Source organism: Electrona antarctica, assembly GCF_951216825.1.
Source record: "Electrona antarctica genome assembly, chromosome: 4".
NCBI classification, from domain to species: Eukaryota; Metazoa; Chordata; class Actinopteri; order Myctophiformes; family Myctophidae; genus Electrona; species Electrona antarctica.
The window spans coordinates 21341821-21365540 of record NC_136809.1 but is presented as its reverse complement, the minus strand read 5'-3'; the positions used below and the strand labels follow the sequence as shown (position 1 = coordinate 21365540).

General features: G+C 42.3%; 1 protein-coding gene across 3 annotated transcripts in view; it reads right to left on the bottom strand.

Annotated features, from left to right (window-relative positions):
• Positions 1 to 23720, bottom strand: part of LOC306922296 (testis-expressed protein 2-like) — a 43563-nt gene that overhangs the window by 5552 nt on the left and 14291 nt on the right. For 2 of the 3 annotated variants that reach the window (XM_079499783.1, XM_079499784.1), the window contains exons 3-10: positions 13145 to 14714; positions 10942 to 11142; positions 9355 to 9688; positions 8349 to 8608; positions 8042 to 8092; positions 7653 to 7814; positions 7029 to 7128; positions 1375 to 1501 (exon numbers count right to left, since the gene is read on the bottom strand). In XM_079499783.1, the coding sequence (XP_079355909.1) occupies positions 1375 to 1501; positions 7029 to 7128; positions 7653 to 7814; positions 8042 to 8092; positions 8349 to 8608; positions 9355 to 9688; positions 10942 to 11142; positions 13145 to 14689 (2780 nt within the window). In that variant the 5' untranslated portion in view covers positions 14690 to 14714. The remainder of the gene's footprint in view (positions 1 to 1374; positions 1502 to 7028; positions 7129 to 7652; positions 7815 to 8041; positions 8093 to 8348; positions 8609 to 9354; positions 9689 to 10941; positions 11143 to 13144; positions 14715 to 23720) is intronic. The other variant, XM_079499785.1, reaches the window with a different exon arrangement.

Sequence of the window (23720 nt, the reverse complement as noted above, 5' to 3'; positions counted from 1 at the left end):
CACATGACACAAACTAATCTAAAGCGCCCTTCACACCGAGCAATAGAACCTAACGATAAGTATTAAAGATACAACAAAGACGATGGTGAACAATATATTTATTGTTATAGTATAATGCAAGGAGTGAACAGTGGATGTTGTTGATGTCAATCACACACACACACACACACACACACACACACACACACACACACACACACACACACACACACACACACACACACACACACACACACACACACACACACACACACACACACACACACACACACACACACACACACACACACACACACACACACACACACACACACACACACACACACACACACACACACACACACAGAGAGAGAGAGAGAGAGAGAGAGAGAGAGAGAGAGAGAGAGAGAGAGAGAGAGAGAGAACTGGATGCTGACCACATGCTGGTGCAAATGAACATCTGCAGTAATGCAGCCTGAAAATGAAAAGATGGGATAGATTGAAATGGAAAAGAAAGTGAATATGTGTGGTCAGGCACCACTTACCAATGACGGACATGAATCCAATTGACATCCATGTTAAGGTAGATTCCAGGGGGCATAGAGGAAGAGCACAGAAGACACACAGAGAGGGGGAGAGAGAGAGCGATAGAGGGAGACAGAGAGAGAGAGGTGAGAGAGAGAGAGAGAGAGAGGGTGAGAGAGGGTGAAAGAGAGAGAGTGATAGTGAGAGATGGAAAATACATCGAATAGGTGTTAACAGAGAACAACAGCTTAAAAAAAAGAATTAGGTAGTGATACAGTAGAGAATGATCTTCTCTGCACATATGATCCCGCTCTGGCATCAGCAAACACAGGGCATGTGTCCAGTGAGTCCCTCTTGTCCCTGTGACATCCCCCTCTGTCAGTCAGGACTGCAGGCCCACTCCCCGTCTTCCAGTGAAATCTCTCCTCTTCAGACTTCACCTCACCCCCTAGCACTTCTTATTTCATTGTATCAGTGCCTATTTTAATCAGATAGATGCTAGTTATGTTATCCAGATGTTTGTTGTTTACTTGTTCACAAATGCACTCTACGTTATTTGTATGTATGCATGCTGCCGTTGAGACAGATGCTGGTTTGATGTCGAGTTACTTTGTAGCAGTGCTTTCTCGGTGCTCCATTTAGATGAAAGCTTGCCCTGAATTGCTTAATTTATACTCTGTTGCAAGTCGGTGTCGTTCGCCGAAAATAGCATATCTACAAGCTTGATCTATGAGCTCCGATCTTGAAACTTGGCTAGTTTTAGAAACAGTGGTTTAGTTGAGTATGGTTCATGCCGTTTAGTCGGATCTTCCACTCGTTCTGGATAAGAGTGTCCGCTAAATGCCTTAAAAGTGTAAATCATCATCTTACCCGTCTTTGCCGATCTCTCCTATGCGCAGGCTCTCTCCCTCCTTGCCCAGGCGGATCAGGTTCATCTTGGTCTCCAACGTCATCAGGAAGGAGCCGCTGAAGGACATCTCCAGGTCAAACCACAGACCTGACCGATGCACGAGGAGAGAAAACACTCAGATTTAGTGTGTAATGTGTACACACATGCACGCATGCACCCATGCACAAAAGGCATGGGTGAATAACTTTTAGTATCAGCTTCGCACCATTTCCTGAAGGCAGCAATGTAAAATAAATTGCAACAATTCAATATAATTCAATTCTTTGATGACCAACATGCACACACATCCACTTACAATTAAGGATAACAGTCCAGAGCTGCAGTTCCATTGCAATAAATATACTAGTGTCCTTGGTTATGTTATGTAGCTGAGGAAATTAAGATAAAACCTTTTCTTAATAATTTAGTCAAGTAGACAAGGACGATGGGTAGGTGGAAATAAACCACTTCCAGAAGGAGAATAAGGGGATGGAGATCCTGTGTACTGAACGAATGGCCGAAGAGACAGGTGATTAGAGCTGGACACAGCTCATGTGCAGAAAATAGTAACTGTGTCGTATAGAATTATTGTTACTGTATGTTGAATATAGGCAGTGGCCGCATTCGAATGGAACTACAGTAAATGTAACAGCTTCGGACTGAGACTTCAGATCTCAAGCGTCAAGCTGAGATCGCCTTTGGCCATCGACAGAGCATTTTAGGTCGCCTGTCAATCTCTCGCTCTCTGTTTCCCTAGAGCGTCTAAGATAAAGGGCCACTGATAGATTTTACCTGGTTGATCCATCTGCTTATATCTTGGGGAAAAAAATAAAAGAGGGCCAAACCAGGGGGAAGGGGGGAGAGAGAGAGAGAGAGAGAGAGAGAGAGAGAGAGAGAGAGAGAGAGAGAGAGAGATCACACAGGCCTTAAAATGAAGGAGAAACAGGGGCTCTCTTTTGATATCAGCAGGGGAGACTGCATGCATAAACATGGTTTCTCTATCTACCAAACCTGCTTTAATGGTTTGCACTAATCCCACCAAAGAAGTCTTGTGTCAGTTGTTTGGAACTAGCCTCTCTGAGAATGGCCTCTCTCTCGCCCATATTATACTGTTACATGCAGCATGTTAGCACATGCTGCATGTCTCCCCGGGACCCAAACTTAGAACAATAAATATATTATGAATTAACCACTTAAGCCTAATTTAATAGTGAAAATAACCGATCTACAAGCTTAAAAGGTAGTATAGACAACATTTAGCTTTCTATATTCACAATTTCTTTGATTTATTTCTGAAATTACATTTCAGAGGTTTTTTGACTATTATTATTATTGTATATTTATTATACATTTTTGGAAAATCTTTTAAATAATAATAGCAATTGACGATATGCACACGGCTGCCATCTTGCCAGCAAGGTGCTAACTAGTTGCAACTTCCCATAGACAGCTCATTCATCCAAACAGATAAGTCCCATCTAATGAATGAATTATCCTATACTATCTGCAAAGTGTTTGTTTCATAAAAATCCACCGTAGACATGTTATAAGCTACTTCCTGTCAGCTAATTCCTTGCAGATGATTTTTTTTCAGAGTTTGGAAGCACTCATTATCAGTACAGCAACCTCCTGCTGCCTCCTGCATTATGTGCAAATTCAAAACAGGTACCACCTGTTTTGAATGGGCATGGGCTGTTGAGTGATAGTCAACGAGCACTTTCAAACTCCAGCACTTAGACAAAAATCAGCTGCAAGGAATTTCTTGACAGGGAGTAGCTCATAGTCATAACATGTCTACAGTTGATTATTAAACAAACACATTCAGATAGAAAGAGGATAATTCAAGCTTTCCCTACAGCTGCAATGTTGGTGAGTTTGACATTATTTAATACAATTAGATGGGACTTTTCTGTTTGGATGAATGGGCTGTCTATGGGAAGTTGCACCCAGTTGGCACTTAGCACCTTGCTGGCAAGATGGCAGCCGTGTGCATATCGTCAAATTATGCTAATTTCACTAGGCAAACGTCTAATGTCTTTTTTTGTGTCTCGACCTGAAAAGTTTGGGAACCACTGCTCTAAACCACTGGAGGGCAGTGAAGGCTGGCAGTTGGTGCAGGTCAGGACACTGTGCTGAATACACAGAGAGAAAGAAGGAAGGGCTGGTGGCAGTTTCCATCAGCACGCTTTCCGTTTGGCTCGGTTATAGCGCACATCTGTGCAGTATGCACGCACGCCGTGCACGCACGCACGCATGCTGGGTTGTGCTGTGTGTTGTCTCATGGATAATCAGAGCACAACTATTCTTTTTATGTTTTTTTTGTGGCTTTCGCCTTTTATTTTATATTTTTATGGAGGGACAGACAGTAGGCTGACAGGAAATGGGGGAGAGAGATGGGGGGGATGCAGTAAAGGCCGTCGGGATCGGGAGTCGAACCCGCGGCACACTGCCAGACTGGATTACCAGCCAAGGTGCCTGGAACGCTGAGCCACGGCCCAGGCCATCAGAGCACAACTATGACTATGAAGGTGCCTACTGTACAAATAAATGGCATACTGCAAATGAAACTTAACATAATTTGAAATAATACGAGCCATTATGAATAAAACTAAAATAAACATGAAGCGAGACAGTCACCAAGAAAAAAATATTTACATGACACACAACGTCTTTTTGACTGACTGCTATCAGAATGCTACTGATATAACCCCTGGACAAGTTGCTATGTTGCAAAATAACATAAAATGTCTACATTTTGACAGGCACGTCCAACTTATGTTCTTGTCTATGGGGTTGCATTACAGCGACATTTGACTGAAAAAACATTGTGAAGCTCAACTCATATTTGTCTGTGGAAAAGACTTGGGGCTATATCTTGCGCCACCCCTTAACCCTTATCCCTAAACTTATTTGCCATTTTTTTAATATTTTAAAAAACCTTTTAAAATAGTTCAAATAGCTGATCTACAAGCTCACAACGTGTAGATGTAGATCGGCTAGTTGAACTATTTTAAAGTGGTCGAGAACCACTGGAGTAAACCATAATTTATCGCAGTGTTGCACTAACCACTCTCCCTTGAAAACATTAAACTTTTCAAGGGGGAGTGGTTAACCAGGCTAATGTTGCATGCCAAATTAACTAATTTCACAGCTAACAGCGCACTCCGTTGTTAGGGATACTGCTGTGTGTGATTGAGTATATATAAATTAAGCCAAAGAGTGAAGATGCTGCATCTGTCTGGAACCCAACGGGTCATTTCCAGCCCTGCTGGGCCTGGAGGGAGTGGTGGATAATAAGGTTGTGTGTGGCTCAGCTGGGGTTTCTTGGAGGCCAAGGCACTCTGCTAGCGGGTGGAGAGGAAAGAGAGAGGAGTCCCCGTGTCCGATGGCGTATCAGGGCAGTGCTGCCTTAATTGGGGTGAAGGTGGTGAGGAGTCAGAGGAGTGCGCATGGTCAATTCTGGCAGAGCACTGAGGGCAGTGTGCTCCAAACAACAACACACGCAAAAGAATAAGCATGCGGACATAAATAAAATAAATAAAATAAACAACCATCCATGCAATCATGTACAAGCAATCATTTGCACACTTGTGCTCGCGAACACTCTCAGACCCAGCCAGAGAGGTTTATCGATCAGTGGTGCTCAGCCAACAGCAGCATCGTTCCGGGAAGGGGCGAGGCAGGGTGCAGCAGAGAACCTGAGCTGCCTGGAGGAGGACACAGGCCTGCGTTTGAAAGTATAATCACACTGATCCTGCTGGTGGAAGTTTCCTATAACAAAACCAACAAGACCCAAGCTCTTCTGCGAAGAGCTGGAATGAGGCTATGAAGCAATAGTAATGTAACCTGAGACTGCAGGGCAAAGTCATCTATAGCTATTCACTTTGGTTAGGTCAATCAAAATTTGTATCAGTGTCAGTTCCTGCTTACAGAAATCCAACTCTGTGACAGGCTCGATGGCAGGACAGACAACAGCCAAGGTTCTTGCACCAGAGTTCACAACACAACAGTTTCATCAAACACTGTGTGCTAATTAAAAATGTACAGGCTACATTTATTCAATATTCTGGAGCTATAAAGAAAGTGACATTCTGCAGTTGTTAACACGCTCTGAGATCTAAATATCACTAAAGCCAAGAACCATTACAATGCAAAATGACACACACCATGTGTCAGAATAGTTATTAACCTTCCCAACATGCACTGCTGTCCCGTTGTCAAGCTATGTTGTTTACTTTCAGCATTGTAGCCTGTTGTTAGCACTGTTAGCATCTACGTCTCGCACAATCCGTCACCGACGTTTCAATTGTATATTTCAATCTGCCATCACTAGTGCTAGTGTTCTCGATTATGAAGTTTAAGGAGCCAGCCAATACACAAGCACCGTCAGAATTGCAATCGTATTAGTCACAGCAAAGAGGCTCGCTAGGGAGAAAACAGTCATGAGACACCCTGCTACTTCCGTCACTGAGCAGCAGAACGGCAATGCACTTTGGACTTTTGTGCACATACGTGTACTGTATGTGTATGTAGTACGTGTGTATGTGTGCCTGGGTGTAGCCTAGCTACAGTAAACACTGTGTGTATGCATTGTATATGGGTCTATGTGTGAAACAGGATTCTTGAGCATGCAAATCTGTTTTAAAATGCACATGTTTAGAGGGATTGTGTGTGCGAGGGTGAGCCTTTTGAAACAGACGGATCAATGGTTTGACTTTCACTACCGTAGCTTAATTTGTCTGATAAGAGGCAAAGAAGCACTCCACACACACACACACACACACACACACACACACACAAGAAATCAACGAAGTGCATTAATGTCAATAGTGTGACGTCAGTGGCTATAGTTAAGAAATCTCCGTACAACAAACATCAGAGCAAATTACAAAAGCCAGAACCACAGGAAACGGCTGAAAAAGATAAGAGCTGTATTTATATTCATTACAGGGCCTCCTGTTGTCAATTCACTGATAACATTATAGTGTTCAGTCACAAATTGCTCTCCTACTTCAAGAACTCTAATACATTTGCCAAATCTATCCTTTTACATTTTACAACTCATTAACAACTTTAACAATGAAACACTTCAAGTCAATAAGTCCTGATAAGAGCAGGTTTGGAATGTTTGTTCTTTCTTTTTTTACACCTGTAAATCTTTGATGGGTCAATAAAGTTTCCTCTTCAGACTTTCTCACATTTAAAAAAACGTGACTTATACAATACATCGTTTCTCACCGACCTTGAACCCTGAAAGAGCTCTTGTTCAAAAAGGAGTAGGACTGTCACTAGTTCTTGTCATTCACTACAGTGTAAATACCCTCCACGTGTCACGTGGAGCATGCGCAACATGATTACACAGGCCATTACACACACATTTCTATCAGTAGTTAAAGCACACCTCTTGATTTATCATAGCATTTATTTATAGAAATCTAGTGATTATTGTATACGATGGTTTGATGTATGTTCCAGCTTCTAAATTAGCCATTGTATTTTGGCCCATCATCCAGTTGCCCAAGGCCAACTGACTTGCCGACTCCTGCTATAATGTCAATAGATAAGCGTCTTTCTTATGCAATATAATTGTGTGTGTGTGTGTGTGTGTGTGTGTGTGTGGGGGGGGGGGTCTTACCCTGGTGGTCTATAGAAGGTTTGGATGCTCCAAGGATCCTGGGAGTGGCCACACCCATGTCCAGCTCTGTTAGCTTCAGCTCATTCATAAAATAAGGCAGCTGGGAGAGATGAGAATACAAACACACAGCTTATCAACTATACTCCCCTTTTCTCCAGTTCTTTATTAAACACAAAATACATTTTCAGGTGGGACACCAATTTCATCCAATCAGGAGAGGGAACTTAGACAGGATGCAGGATTTGGAATGATTAGCGAAATTGGACCTGGAATTGAAGCTGATAAATAGATCCCTTTACTGATTTCCAGGTTTACCAAAAACCTGGAAAGACAGGGAGACCCCTGGTACCGAACAATCATGATCCAGCCCTGTTATTGAACAAACCTCTATACAGCAGTGATTATTATCACAATATAGAGCTATAACTCTTTTATAACAAAAGACGTTTTGGTTTTAAACCAGCAAATATCACTTTACACTACCGTTAACTTCTTCCTAAAAACCAACTAAGCTATTTCACGATGCAAAAAAAAAACACACAAAAAAACAATCGATCAAAGCAGTTCTGAGGTGAAAGGTCAGAGTTTGCCATAAGTCATCACTACCAAGAGAGATCCACTCACCCGGATCTTGCTGAGCTTCATCTGGATCTTCTTGGTGACCACCTCTGCCCAGTAGGGCTCTCCCAGGAAGTCCCACAGCACCCGGCCCAGCGCTGCGTTCACCCAGGCGACGGGGTCCACCTCTTCCTCCACCACGGGCCGTGCCACGGGGCTGCTGGGAAGCTGATGGTGGGAGGGAGCACAGCGAGGGGGAGCATAGGTCACGTTAAAAGCAAGTAAATGGAGTCTGCTGTGAATGTGTCTTAAGTATGGAGGGAATCTTGTGTGTGTGTGTGTATTATAGGATTCCCACACATTTTTTTAACAATGGATTTCCAGAATATTTAATTGAACCCAATTTCCAGGCCTATATAACAATCATTCAGCGCAATGATGAGTATCTTGCTTACAATGTGAGCTTGTAGATCTGTTAGTTTTGCCACGTACCGGTACACATTAGGCTGCAATCACAAAAAAACGACTTATGTTACATAATTATTTTGTGTTTTGGGAAAAGTTTTTCATTAACAAAATCAATAGCCACAAACGATGCATAGCCAACTATTTTTCCAGGACCCTTGATAAATTCCAAACCTTTTCCAGGACAGTTTTTGTTTTCTTTTTTTATATTTTCCAGGAATTTCATGACCGTGGGAATGTATGTATGTGAATGTATGTATGTGAATGTGTGTGCGTGCACACATTCACGTGCCCTACCTTCTTGCTAGTCACGGGGCTGCTCTGTGGACTCTGGAGGATGGGGCTGGAAGGAGGGATGGGGCTGGAAGCTTGCGTTGGCACTAGGGTCGCCATGTAGATGCTGTAGTCCAAACCCAGAGGTTTGGTGTTGGCACTACCTGCTGCAGCCGCTGTTGTTGTGGTTGTTGAGGAGAAGGAGGAGTCCTTGTTCCAGGGTAGAGATGCCAGAGCCTCGTCCAGACTTCCACGGCTGCTGCTGCGACTGTGGGAGCTAAAGGCTGTGTCACCACCAGACAGAAGGGACAGAAGAAAGACCCAAAGGTTCTTTTAATCCATTTAGACCTGAGGACGATTCCATAAATGTCTTTTCAGTGACAGTTTTCTGAAAAACCTATGTTTCTATGTCAGTGATTCTCAAATATATGTAATTGGCTGCCGACCCCTATCTGAAAATATGCTGTTCCAGGGACCCCCCAGAAGCAAATCTTGTTCGCTCTGAAAGAATATATATTCAAATATTTGCGACACATTTTCACGATTTAAAAAAATAGCAGTTCTACAAGGTTGTAGCGCTGCACTCGGTGCCACGCAATGAGCTTGTAGATCTGCTATTTTTCAATAGCTCAAGTATAACATAATGCTTAAAACACCAAAAGGGGTTCGCGTCCAGAATGGGTTAAAATGTTTTTTATTTTTTGCACACTCCTATTTTCCCTCTACACCAAAGCCCTTTGACGAAAACAGTCAATCTATAAGCTTGTGGATCCACTCATTCCGTTCATTTGGTTAACACTAAAGGCTTATTCAGTTTTAGGTGATAAGGTGACCACCAAAACTGTGGTCAGTAAAAACAGAGCGAAGTGGTGGGGTGAGCGGTGAGTCGCTTATCACTGCGGCGTGATGTCATGTTGTAGTTTTCGGTGATCACCTAAAACTGGAGTATGAACAGGCCTGTAATGAATGATAGAATGATTGGTGTATGGCAGCACTGCAGCTGTGCACACTAAACCGCTCTGGGGCTTACCGTTCTTACTCCCCACAATGCTAGCACTTCTTTTCACTTCCGCCTTGGGCTTGGAGGCCAGCAGAATCCTCCGGAACCAGTCCTCCTTCTCCCTGCCCGTCCTGCCGAACAGGTAGAGTGTCAGGTCCTTTCTGGAGGACGACGGCGGCGTCAGGGCTCCTCCCACTCCCTCCCCTCGGTCTTCGGTGCCGGGCCCCGCCCGCTCCTCGGCAGCTTCAGATCGTTCGCCCTCGGCCTTCGACATGAAGTTGTCCTGTTTCCCCAGTTCAATGCAAATGGGATATTTCTTGTTCCATACCCGCTTCCTGGCCAGGCTTTGAGGGACCAGGTATACCTGAGAGGAAAGGATTACAAGGCATGATCTTGAAATAACTAATTTGCATGTACAGTACCAGGGATAACATTAACCAGCTACTCAGAGGTTCTCAACCTTTTGTCTGTCTTGACAAGCTCCTGGAATTGTGGCATTACATTTTGTTTGACTCGGTTCCACAAATACATATGAGTTTGTAGATCGGCTATTTTTATTTTTTTGCTTAATTTTATTTCAACATTTGTTTTTATAGTATAGTTTGTTGATTACTTTTGATGTTGTATTTTGATATTGTAATTGTATTATTATTATTATTAAGTATTAGTGTAGTAAGACAATGTGACAACCAGGTATAGTCTGGTGACCACCGGAGAGACGGGTGACAGCCGGAATGTAGACGGCACCCGGGTGAGCAGTATGGGGTTAGCGCCCCAGCCTGTGTCCTCTGTGAGGAGGAAGCCCAACAAACCCTCGGTGAGGCCTTTAGGAGGGCCACTCAAGCCGCAAGCGGAGCCTGCAGCACCACCTTCCTGCTCAGGTGGAGTCTGCGGAACCATTGCGGCTTAGGAATCCACCACTCCTAAATGAAGTGTCTGGTGCTGGGACTCTGGTGCAACGCACAGGTCCTGGGCCTGGTGAGAGCAGGAGTGGACCTGGTGAGACGTAGGAGGGGCCCGGACAGGAGTCAACCCACAGAGCCTAGTCCTTCCATGTGCCAGAAGCGTACCTCCCAGCCCTGGCAGAGTAGTTCTGGAGTAGTTCCAACGGATTGTGTGTCCTTGGTCTTTCCCTAATGGGACTGATCGAGGGTAGCTACTGGGACGTAAGTCGGGACTTGATCACCCCGGCTGGGTTGCCTGAGTGAGGGGTATGATGTTCGAGAGACCCGAAACCCCGATGACCTTGGGATACATCACTGAGGATACGTCCCAGGTGCATCCATGCGATGTTATTTGTTACAGTATTAAAAAGGTCTTAAAAGTCCTTAAATTGTCACTTCACTCTCACTGGGGACACTCCCCAAAATAGAGTCATGACCCACAGGTTGAGAACCACTGCTCTAGAACAACATTGTTGTTGTGAATTCTGCAATCACTTGTAATTTTCTACTTTAGTTATTATTATTCATTTGATCTTGACTACTAGACGACTTGAAAGTAATCTATGCAAATGTTCATGCAATGCATGAAACGTTTTTGCTATCATTTTCTGTAACATTTCCATGCATGAAATGATGCTGAGCCGACCACAAACACCAACACATATGTACATACCTTACTGTCTACAAGGTCGTAGATCTTTTGGCTGATGTAGGTGACATCAGGCTTGCGTTCATTATGGGTGGCGCGGCGGGGGATGTTACGGTTGGGTTTGGACAGACGCAAGATGGAGCCTTCCAGACGGACATAGACGGAGTGGGTCAGGGAGGCGTGATAGGACTCCGGATCATAGTTCATAATCTCATTCATCCAGCCCTGCAGAAGGAGATGATGGGTACATTTTAACATGAGAAAATTCTATCCAATAAATATAACAAGCAGATTACTTAAAATGACTCTTAATTTAGTCCGCGTATCCTTTAATGACAGATTTTTCACTTTGTAAGAGTAAAGTACGCTCTTTCTTCAAATGGTTGACATGTCTATGGACTTCTAATGTTTGTTTAGGGCAGTAAATGACAACGCAAGAAGTCATCTTGCTGATATAAAAACATGTTGTAATACTTGCATTTCATTTAACATGCCCTCCAAAATCTGGGCATCCATCACTTCACATATGAGTGTGATTTTTAAATTCAATTTTAAATTCTTCATTAACCAGAACATTAAACAGAATATTAAACTGGATGACAGCATCATTGAGTTTCATTTGAACAGTTTTTGTAAGGAATGGTTTTCAGAAATCTTAAATAGGAGTCATAGTCAAATAAACAATGTTAATAGAATATTTTATGTTCAAAATTCAAGTGAAATCTTCCATGGCCATAGAGCAGATTATGTATGTTTCTACAGGGTCATCATTATTCTGTCTAGAGGGGCTAGCATTGGAGCTAGCCCTCTCCAAGTAAATCGTTTTCCAACCAAGTAAGTCTATGGACTTTAATGTTTGTTTAGAGCACTAAATGTCAATGTATAAATCTTGAAACAAATTTTGTTTCATACAAGAAACAAGCCAGGATGGATACAAAAGCAAAAAAGTGTGTGAAGTGAGGTGCCCCTCACTTCAAACTTTTGATGAGTTTGAGATTTTGCATTATTCAGCTAAAGGATCCCCTCAGCTTGGCCTGAAAAACATATTTCTTTTTTTGTATAGATATATGCACTGGCACATGCTATTTTCTCTCCTTCTTTCTTCTCTCTCTTTATTGGGGGTCTGTTGTTTCACATACTTAGAAGCCTGTATACTGTCATAGGCAGCTCATTTCAAACAGTAGCTATCCCTGTCCATGTAACTAGCAATCCCCATCCCTGCTCTCTCTCACGGATTTATCAGCATCTTTGAAAGATTGCCGAGAGGCATGGAGACAGTTTGCCTATTGTGGTAAGATCAAACAAGAGTTTGACAGCAAGAGTGCGAGAAAAAAAAATGGGACATGGTTAAGTCATATAACAGAGATAGAAAAAAAGATAGATAGACAGAAGTGTCATATATATTCTTATCCCTACGCTGAGTGCAGATCAGGTCCAAATACTGTGTACTCTGAGAGTAATACTAAGCCAGCAATCTGTCGAGCTGTAGTGCAAGGGGTCAAATGATACATCGGACCCATTCCATTATGTCTGCTGGCCTTTGCGTTCAATACAAAGGTGACATCATTTGGAAGGCGGCCATGGACTGTGTGGGGTGACCAGACTATATGGCGCAATGGCTGCCTTGGGGGTCACACTGGCAGGCTAATCCTTAGGATGAGCATTAGGAGTGGACAAAGAACAGGCTAACAGCCTTTGTTGCTAAACTACAACCCACAGAGGCTAGAAACCATTTGAACCATAATGCGTCTAAATGAGCCGACTGGCTGGTTTCCTCAGGTAATTTATTGGCCATTTATACTGACAGAGCAATCAACCATGACTATACCCTCTTATTTGTTCCACATCGATGCAGACAGATCGATGTAGGGACAAAGCAGAAGCAAGGATGATCACATTTGATGGTCCTTAATAGATTTTCTTCATGAAATTACATTTAGTTTACTAGCCACATTGTGGCATTTTATACTGGCCATTATAACAGCCCTTTGCACTGATGCCAATGTGAGAGGGCGGTGACTGTGATGTCACTGATGATAATGATGGGCACTTGAATCTATGTTGTAAGGAATGGGTCTAGTCTACTTTACTGTGTAGTCAAAGTTTTGAAAACATTAAACAGGTGACTCCTCCCCCATATAATGTATACTACATATTCTATTAATCCACCAGCATATTAGGAACAGAATGGATTTTAAAAAGTTAAGGGGGGAAAAAAACAAGTCACCTTAAAGATGTTTGGCTCCTTGATGTCCAACTGGGCCATGTTCCACAGCTCCGTATGATGTCTGGAATGTCTCGAACTGTGGCCAGAAGGCTTTGGTCCTGTCAGCCACACCACCCCAATGGCTAAAAGGAATCCCAGTCCAACCCCAAGCAGCATTCCACCAATGTAACTGGGCAAGGGTAGTACAAAGTAGCAATAGACTAATGCTGTTAGGGTGATAAGAGTGTAGCGTGGAACACTTGGTGCGGACTCTTCACTTTCGGATTCATCTTCACTGCACAGCTCAGTGGCAGTGCTGCCCCTGTGTGGCATTCTACTTCGATTTGGCATCCCAGTAACATCTTTCCTATGCCCTCTGTTGCCGTCTGCGTCTGTACATGTCTCAAAGTCCTCATTGTAGAGGATGCAGAATTCCTCATCTTCCTGCTTGGCGAGAGCAGACATTGAGCACTTGTCCAAAGACATGGACCCGAGACATGATTTGTTGGGGCTCTTGGCATCACCCACGTTTTGACTCGGCCATTCAACCTGACCGGATGCGGCACTGTTAGGGCCTTCCACCTGCCAGTCGTTGCCCTCTTCCTCCTTGATACAGTAGCTGTTGTTGTTGTTGCTCTCAATGTTGCTGTTGTTCAGACAAGCCATGTTAGAGAGTTCTGTGGGACCGGTCGAGAGAGCCTTAGGCCGATAGATCATGCTGCCACTCCCGACAGCGCTGCCGCTCTTCTCGTCTATCATCTTACTCAGGAGCTGGAGGGGTTCGTAGATGGCCTCAGACAGACGGCGCTTGGTGTCTTCAATTCGGGCTTCGACGTCAGAGACGTTGAAGAAGGAGCGACTATCCTGCGACGTTTGCTGAGGCGAAGGCACTGTTTTGGAATCGCCCGTCGACGACACGGCAACGGTTGGCATGCGCGACTGGGTGAACTGCTTGAAGCGTTGCAAGTTGAGGGAATCCCAAGAGGAGGACGAGGAGGAAGAGGAGGACTCCTGTGAGGTATCCGAGGATAAGGATTTGACAAGGTTCTTCATAAGCTGTCTGTGCCTTACCGTTGGAGGGGCGGGAGGAGGGAGCCCCTCACGAGGCTCAAGGTCAGAGGAGAGAGACTTCACCATGCTGAAGAAGGGTTTGTCACTGGGAAAGGGAAAGCTCAAAGATTTAGGCCGAGATGAGGTGGGAATTGAGCCTCTCCGTTCAGTGGGAGCGTTGGCATTCTGATGATCCAAAGCTCGACAAAGTGCAGATGAAGGTTCAGGAACAACTACAATTTTGGCCACAGAGTTCAATGGAATCCCTTCAAACATCTCTTCACTTGCCTCTAAGGCCGTGGCGATGTTCGAATCATCCTGATCGGGACAGATGAGGGAGACAGAAAGTTTTTCTTCCTCCTCCTCTTCCTCCTTCCCAAGAGCCGAGAAGTGGATGGTGATGGTCTCCATGTTGAGCGATCGCTGGACCTCGAGCTTTGGGGCAGCGGCGGGCAGCCGTGGATGTGGGTCAGTGGACTGAGCTCTGTCTCCATGGCTAGAATAGTGGGTTGTCATCGCAGTGTTCCCACCGAGTTACAGTCTGCCGAGAGAGAGAGGAGACAGAAGGGATTTAGACACTGATCTCAATACAATTAAATAAAGCAATCTTTGTTGTAGTTTCACATCATCCTAATGTCAAAATAATGTAAATTCATTACATTAACGTGTAAATTCATCAGAAGAAAGAAAGAAGAGATGCTGTAGGAGATTATACACATTATTTCCTGTAATACAATCATCTACCAACCGGTTGATTCAGCTGTGATGACTGCTTGCATGGAATGTGCATGTCTTCTATTCCTTTAGACATGTTTGTGTGTGTGTGTGTGTGTGTGTGTGTGTGTGTGTGTGTGTGTGTGTGTGTGTGTGCTGACAGAATGTCACAGTGTGTCTCTTACTCTCTTGCAGCTTGCTCCATGGCAGCTCACCCAGCAGGTCTGTCCTAATCGCCGATTTATACTTGGTTGTGCACATATAAATATGTCGCACATCAAAAATAGTAGATTTACAAGCAAGTCACAGCACAATGTGTTGTGACTCATGAGCTTGTAGATGAGCTTGTAAGTTCCTGTTCACCCATGTGTATAATAAATGGGAACGCAAAAATTAAACCAGATCGAGACGCTATACAGGCCTATGTGTGAATCCTATCTGCCTCTTGGAACTGGCTGTAGATTAGAAAAGGATGGCATTTGGCGAGGAACTTGAGATGTATCAGGAACACTCCTACTCTATAAAACACGGTGATCCTGTGACTGTGACTTGCATTCAAACCTTGACCTACAAACATACACGTCAAAGATTGCATGAATTTCCCCACCAGTCTTAACAGCTTATTTCTTATCACTTAAGGTTGTAAGGAGTTCAGGGAAAGCTGTGAAAAATACTGCATACTGATATATATGGACTTGTGCATTTATCCAATAGTTTTTTAATAGCCCGCTATGAAGACTAGACAATACGAATGAAAAATAATCATGCGTGATTGTGACAAAGTTCACTGGTAGGTATTGTATGCATGCTATGTAGGCTCATTGTCGTCTCCACCAGGCTGAAGGCATGGCCGAGACTATGTTTTCGCCCCGTCTGTCCGTCCGTGTGTTGTGTGTGTCCGTCCGTCTGGGTACAGATCATCTCTGGCACCGTTGGCCCGATCGATGTGAAACTGTGCACACACACTCCTTGGAGACCAGAGCAGAACCTCTGCCCCAAATATTTTACATCGGCCAGTTATAGCGTCACCAGGAAGCCGATATTTGCAAAACACATTATGGTGGTGCTACAACAGCCCATAATGGCCTATACTTCTTGAACCGTAGGTCTTACAATGAACATATTTTCCCTGGATAACTTGGATCATGACACAATGTAGGCCTATTGGCTCTTTCTGTGATGGATATAAATTTATGCCATTTTTTTCTACTACTCATAAAGACTTTTGGCCAAACTCACACACATCGGTAGGTACACATTCTCTCTGCTGTCATGTGATCAAGATGTATACGTTAGATTTTTCAGATTTTTCAGAAACCAAAGTTTGCCAGCCCTGGGTAGGCAACCTGGCCTGTTGGAGACATGTGCCTTTTCTAGTAGGCAAATGTACTGTATGTGCTATGATTCTACCATTGGAAAAATAACATACCTCTGCTTTGCTTAAAAATAGACCCATCTTTCTTCTATTTCTGTCGTGTTAAGTGCACAGAAGAACTGATCAGTCTCCCTACCTCCAACTGATTACTACTACATTCATAATGCATGATATCTGCAGAGACAGGGAGTTATGGATTTTCGCTGCTTGTGTGGAACAGTGTACTTCTGCGCAACAAGGTTCTCATGACAGAAAGAAATAATTAGGAATCCTACTATAAAATGAAGGAACCTCTGTCTGTTCATCAGTCCATCGTGCTGTGTAATCTGCATATTTCTCCTCTGTGGGTCGAGCAATTGATCTAACTCCCACAAGGCCATTAGCATATGAAGACAGTGACAAATTCCCCAAATTTAAGCTGTTTATTAGCTTTTTGTCATCTCTGTCATACAGTAAGCAGCGGAAATTCTGTGTTCCTCGGGCCGTGTTGTCACTTTTAATTTTTGGGTTGGTGGGTTGTTGATAGAGGACACCTCCGGATAGGACATTTCTTTCATTCGTTTGTTGAGGAAGATGGACACAGTGTCATGAAACTGTTGTCCTTCTGTTCGCCTGTGCAAGGAACCGAAGGAGAAAGACAATAGAAGTCATCATAATAGGTTGTTTACAGACATTTGGCAATGGCAGCCTTGTCCTGACAATCGAGGTGGCATCAGGCCCAGCCAGACTGGCTCACCCAAACACAGGCCCGACCTGACCACTCATTGTCACATGGTCACGAGTGTGGTACTTGCCCCATCGGGCAGTCAGCCAGCCGCCCACATCCCTGGCTGGTCAGCCCACAGGGTCAACAGCAGCACAATGACACCATTCTAGTGGGCTGCAAGCCGGAGAGATGGACCTTATTATAGCACAGTATAAAGAGAACATATTAGGCCTAGGCATTATTTCTTCTCGAGCAGTAGAATCCATACAGTAAGTCAGATGTGTCTTTCTCGTCACTGTGCTGATGTGCAGACTGGGCGACGGCCGGTGTTGAATGAACTAATGGCTCCATTGACACTGGTGCCACTAATTACAGAAGCCTCATTAGCCCCGGTGTTATTAGCTCATTATGGACATGGTTCACAAGTCTCTCCCACTGCATCTGCATCTGCATCCAACACTCTGTGTTAATGAGGAGACTTAAACAGCTATCACATACACACACGCACGCATGCACGCATGCACGCACGCACGCCACGTCTGTGTACATGAACAATCTGGTTATTTAAAGTAAGGGATGTTACAGTAGCAGGCAGTCACAGTTTTGGTTTGAGTCATCAGAGGAAGTTATTGGATGTCATGGGGCGTAAGAGTGGTATGACTGTCCAAGTATTCAATAACGTAGGTTGACAGCCTAATTTTCGGCCTTTTGTAACCTTTTAGGAGTCATGCGTGGTTAAAGTTCACATATTGTAACCTTTTCCAGAGTGATATATGGTTAATCTCAACTACAGAACTATAAATGGACATGAACACGCTTTCTTAAGCAGTGACAACACAAAACAGTAATTGTAGATTCTAGACTAGGGATGTACCAATATATCGTACTTACTCTAAAAAGCTCATTTTGTACCTGCATTTGTGCAGAAAATGTGGTATTGGGTGATATGGAAAGGAAGTAATCTGATATCGTCATCAGCCTCAAAAACATATATCAGTGTTAGTGTTATCTCTACTCTAATCAATAATGTTTTAACTGCAAACACTATAATAAGAGAAACACTGTGAAAGCCAGAAGTCCCAAGTGTGACGCAATAGGAAAGCACACTGACCGGACCTGCTGACCCACTGTTCCCTCATTCCAAGAGCTACTGACTTTTGACCACAATAATAATCTGAACCAAAGCTCATCAATACTAGTCACTCTGTCTAGTGCTTTTAACCAGTGATGTCTTACTTGTTTTGAAGTCAGGCCTTACTATTACAACAAGAATTAATATAAGATTTTATATTCTGGAGTCTGATACAATATCAATTCTTAATTTTCTATGTATTGCTATTATGTACAGCAAATGAATATTGATTCCGATTTCATTTAGGTGTTAATTCTGGACTATGAAAAACTGATGAATAATATACATTCAAAGATATTCTACAGTATTATCATAAGTACAATGTATTAATTGTTTGTTTACCCTCATCCTCCCTACATAGTTGAATCACCATCGTGCCTAGGCAAGCAGAATGTGCATTATCTAGATTAGAATAATCTGGTATCTGGTTGTCATGTCAACAACCTATGGCTACTAGTATCAACATAGATTGAATCACCTCGTCTTTAAGGACGGTGCCATGCTGTTTGGGACACGTTTGTTTATCTCTAGCATGCAAATAATCAGACTGATAAAGACATTAGCCAAAGCTACAAATGATCAGACTGATAAAGACATTAGCCAAAGCTACAAATAATCAGACTGATAAAGACATTAGCCAAAGCAACAAATAATCAGACTGATAAAGACATTAGCCAAAGCTACAAATGATCAGACTGATAAAGACATTAGCCAAAGCTACAAATAATCAGACTGATAAAGACATTAGCCAAAGCTACAAATGATCAGACTGATAAAGACATTAGCCAAAGCTACAAATAATCAGACTGATAAAGACATTAGCCAAAGCTACAAATGATCAGACTGATAAAGACATTAGCCAAAGCTACAAATAATCAGACTGATAAAGACATTAGCCAAAGCTACAAATGATCAGACTGATAAAGACATTAGCCAAAGCTACAAATAATCAGACTGATAAAGACATTAGCCAAAGCTACACATGTAGTAGTAATTGCATTCCCATTTCTCTGCATGCTTGTTTCATGAATTCTATTCTCAAGAGGAATTGTTTATTGGAGAGGCTTTAGCCTTCACTTCAGTGTATCCAAATTCGGCCAATATTTCAGACTAGGGCATCATATCTTAGGCGGTCGTAAATAGACTATATTTATGACAGGTGAGGTGAAAAGGAAAACTTTTCTTCTCTCGCATTCAAAATGCCAAATGTATGCTTCCGCAAGAAATAAGTTGCTCAATACAAAAATTATATATTTTCAACTGAATTGTTTGAAAACAATCTTGAAAGCGTATTTCGATTATGGTCCTTTGAGCATAATGTACATGCAAACTGATGTTTTTTTGGGGGGGGGGGTTGTGGTGGGCGTGTACCAGAGTTAATGCTACCATACTTCATGCGTGCGTTAACATAACACAAAGCATCAGCCCACTGCTCTTTTCACGGGTCACTTGGGAATCTCTTTGAATCATAACACACAAAGCTGTAATGGAAAATACCTTCAATGGTAGAGCCGATCTATGGGACACCACAATACTAACCCAGGCCATTACATCTTCAACAAGCAGATCTGATGTTTACATTAAGAGGAAAAAATTAAATGATGTTCATTTGTATAATTTGTGTACATTCATACATTAATTAATCACTAAACTATTGCAAGGCCTATCAATTTATTAAAGAAAATAATACTAAAACCTATTCTAATGAATATAATGGAAGGCCAGTGTTGTTATCTGGTCATTTGAATAGCTGCATTTGAATAATTAAAATTCCTTTCCATGTATAGGCTCTGTCCATTAACAGTAGTCTGTTTATAGGCTCTGTGCATTAACAGTAGTCCTGTGTTTCCAGAAGGTGGCGTACCTGTTTTCCTGTTCAAATCTGCTACGAGCCAATCAAATGAAGCTATGGGACAGTGTTGATTTTGACGGCAAATTTAGATAATAAAATTCCATTTAGTTTTAGAATATTTTAGTCACCTGAAATGTTTTAGGGTTAGTCTAGTTTTACGATTTTAGTCGACTAAATCTACAGTTGATTTTGTCGACAAAAATGCATTATGCAGGCCTTGATGGCGTCGTTGTAAAGGCTTATGCATTGTGAGCTTCTAGATCTGCTCTAGCGCAACAGCCGAGCACAACCAAACATAAAATGATCTCTTCTCCATCTCCACTAGTCCCTCCCTAACATTTTAGTCTATTTTTGTTTTGTTGACGGAATTGTCAGTATATTTAAATTAATTTAATGGTAAATTAATTTGTGTTCGTCAGCGAAAAACACACTTGACGAAATCAACACTGATGGGACAAGTAGCTGGAACAGGATTACGCACACAGACCCTATTGTGTCTGAGCTGGAAGGGGAAGGGCCAGAGAGACTGGACAACATCTGGGCCTGTGAACTCCCTACCAGGCTAAAACTGAAACAACACTCACAGCTGAGCAATTCAACAATATCGATACCAATATTTAATTATCTGGCTATATTGTTAACTTCAAGTCCTCCATGAAGAGCTATCTGGACCCAGGGTAATTACAACCATAGCTGAGTCGTAACGGTTCCACATACAGCCTACAGGACCCATGTTGTCTAATACAGGACCCACATACAGGACCCATGTTGTCTAGTTAATACACTGGACATTTTGAAAGAATACTTATCGATTATTTTTAAGGTTTCCGATACCAGCATTAATTAATTTCAGTCACTGACTACAGATAACTCAATTAGGAAGATGCAATATTTGTTTTGGTTGTCAGACAACAGCAGCAGCACACATCCAATTACCACATTTTGTTATATACTGCATGGGTGGGCAACTTTGAAGATGGAGAGGGCCACTCTATTTCCACACTCACTCCAGAGCCACATTGCATATTACTGTCGTAATGCGCCCTGCGACGCATTTTGAGCTTGTAGATCGGCTATTTTTGCTATTTTTGAATTGGAATCCTGAAATGTAACATTTTTATTTCATTTCAAATGCCTTTAATTATAGTTATGTTAACTTTATGAACTAAATTACAAATACATTGGACATAAAAAGGCAATACAATTCTAATACTAGTCATTCAGTCATGTTTGCATGTTTGGAATTGTAACAGCTGAATTGTAACAACTGAAATAAATAATGATGTTACCCTACAGTATGGGCCACATTAAGTGAAGGTGGGGGCCTGCATGTGGCCCCCGGGCCACCAGTTGCCCATGTATGATATACTGTATCGACCCAGGTATCTTGTGGGGCGATAACAACAGCAAAACAAACGAACAGAAACCATTTCTGAAGTATGCAGTAAAACTGGTGGAGCAAGCAAAGCGAGAAAGCTCTTTGCCAGGGAAACGAGATAACTTCTGTAAATTGAAAACAAAAATGTGGTTAGGTCATCAAGGAAATCATCATGTCTCAGGTCAGAGCTTTACGTTGCTCCAGTCACTTTTGTTTGTAGACCACTTAATTGCTTTTACATGTACGAGTCGCACTGCCATGACAATGTTGGCTAGATTTTGTTCCAAGGAGTTGTGAGTGCAACTAGTTGCATTGGGGCCTTAGTTGTAACGACCTAATCAGCCAGTCAGGGACACACATTGCTGGGCAAAACAAAATTATTGGTGAATGCACAAATACTATCTTTGCTGATACGGAAAAGGACATAAACAGTGATGTTACAAACTTTGAGACACTGCTGCTGGTGCCCATGGAGGCCTGGGTGACATGACATACTTGTTGTATCATGAAGACATATACCTTGACTTTGTGGATGTAACCTTGATACACTATTTTTGTCCTTGTATACATTTCCTTTTGAGTGGACATAAATTGTTAAAATGTGTGAGAGACACTAAATTACCTCAGTACATAGAAATACTGAATAAATTGCTGCAGTTTGTCGCAAATATACCAAGTGAATGCAAAACATTGAAATACTGCTGTCACCTTTCAAAAGTTTATACCAAGTTAACCTTTCCTATATGGATGTATAACGGTTTCTGACAATCTATAGTTTTGTGAAATAGTCTTCCCTCTAAGTTGCAATGTACAGTAACACAGCTGTGTTTACAGGCTTATTTATTCAAATTTATATTTAATAGTACATTGTTTTGTTCTGATTGTTTTGTTCCACTTTGTCAATGTAAAGGTATGTTTTCTCATGTCAATAAAGCTCCTTTGAATTGAATTGAGAGGGAGGGAGGGAGAGACAGACACATAGAGACAGACAGACACATAGAGAGACAGAGAGAGAGAGAGAAGGGAAAGAGACAACTGTGATATACTGTAAGTGCAAACAATAACACACAATACATCCTCTTCTTCCTCTGTGACTATTTTCAAAACACTTGATAGAAGACGTGTTTATGAACGCACTTATGTAAGGCTAAGTACCCTTTAATCCAAATCGGTTCAGTGACCCTGACGTCGCTCATGCTAAATAATGCATTCCTCACTTAACTACTTAAGTTCCTAAACAAGACCTCATTATATTTGAATGAGTTACATGGCTGAAACTGTGACCAGCTGTAGTTACAACCACCGAACCTCAGTGAGCCAAGTGTTAACGAGGATATCATGAAAAAAATAAAATAAAAATAGGGCTTAAGAGGAAAATTGTGACCCGCCACCCACTGGATCTCCAACAGGATGCAATCATTTAGGAAGGGTCAATCTTGTAAATATTTGATCCTACCTTTGATATGCTATTTCCACACCACATCACTGACCAGCTTGTAACAATAGGATGCGCTACAGAGCAACACTGTGTCTAGATTGGCCTGACATGATTTTAGCCAATTACAACACTGGGCAGGAGGCCTACTGTAATAGCCTCTAATTGACAAAGCATGGATACCACTTAACACATCTTGAACTTCCCAAGCCTACAGTACCAGCGCAAAAAACCTGCCTGTGCCAACATCTGAATGCAAAGCCAAGCTGCACTTAAGGGTAAAATTGATTCTGCCTATGTGGTGGATTCTAGCAATGCTTTTCAGGTTTTTTTCACAGATTTAAAAAAAAAAAAAAAAACTCCATTCCCATTGAAAAGCATTGGCAGAATCCACCAGCATAGGTGCGATCAAAGTTCAGTGTGACTGCACTCTAAGGGCACGGTCACGCCACACTTAAAGGGATATTTCACTTTGAAACGTGTTTGGGGTCATTTTAACATCTACTCAGTTTTTGATGTTGCTTGATTCAGTATTTAGATATGTCTCCTATATACAGTGACTCTATATAGTCACTGTAACTTAAACTCCACCATGTTAGATTTAAGCAATATTACACGAGAAGGTGTACTTTACTGTCATTAATGTCAGTCACCAAGACACCAATTAATCTAACATGGTTTTCATTTTCCCTCTGGGTTTTTATAGGAAAGGGGGCCTAAATGTCTCGTCTATGAATACGAATAACGCATATCTAAATATAGAAACAAGCTACTTAAAAAGCCAGAGTAGACATTAGAGTTACTCCAAACATGTTTGAAAGTGAAATATCGCTTTAAAAGGCAAGTCCACACCAATCCTACATGCAACTAATAGCAACTACTTTGGCCTTAAACGGTTTTGTTGCAAGGTGTTGTGATGACTAGTTGCTTTGGTGCGTTCTGACCTTAAAGAGAT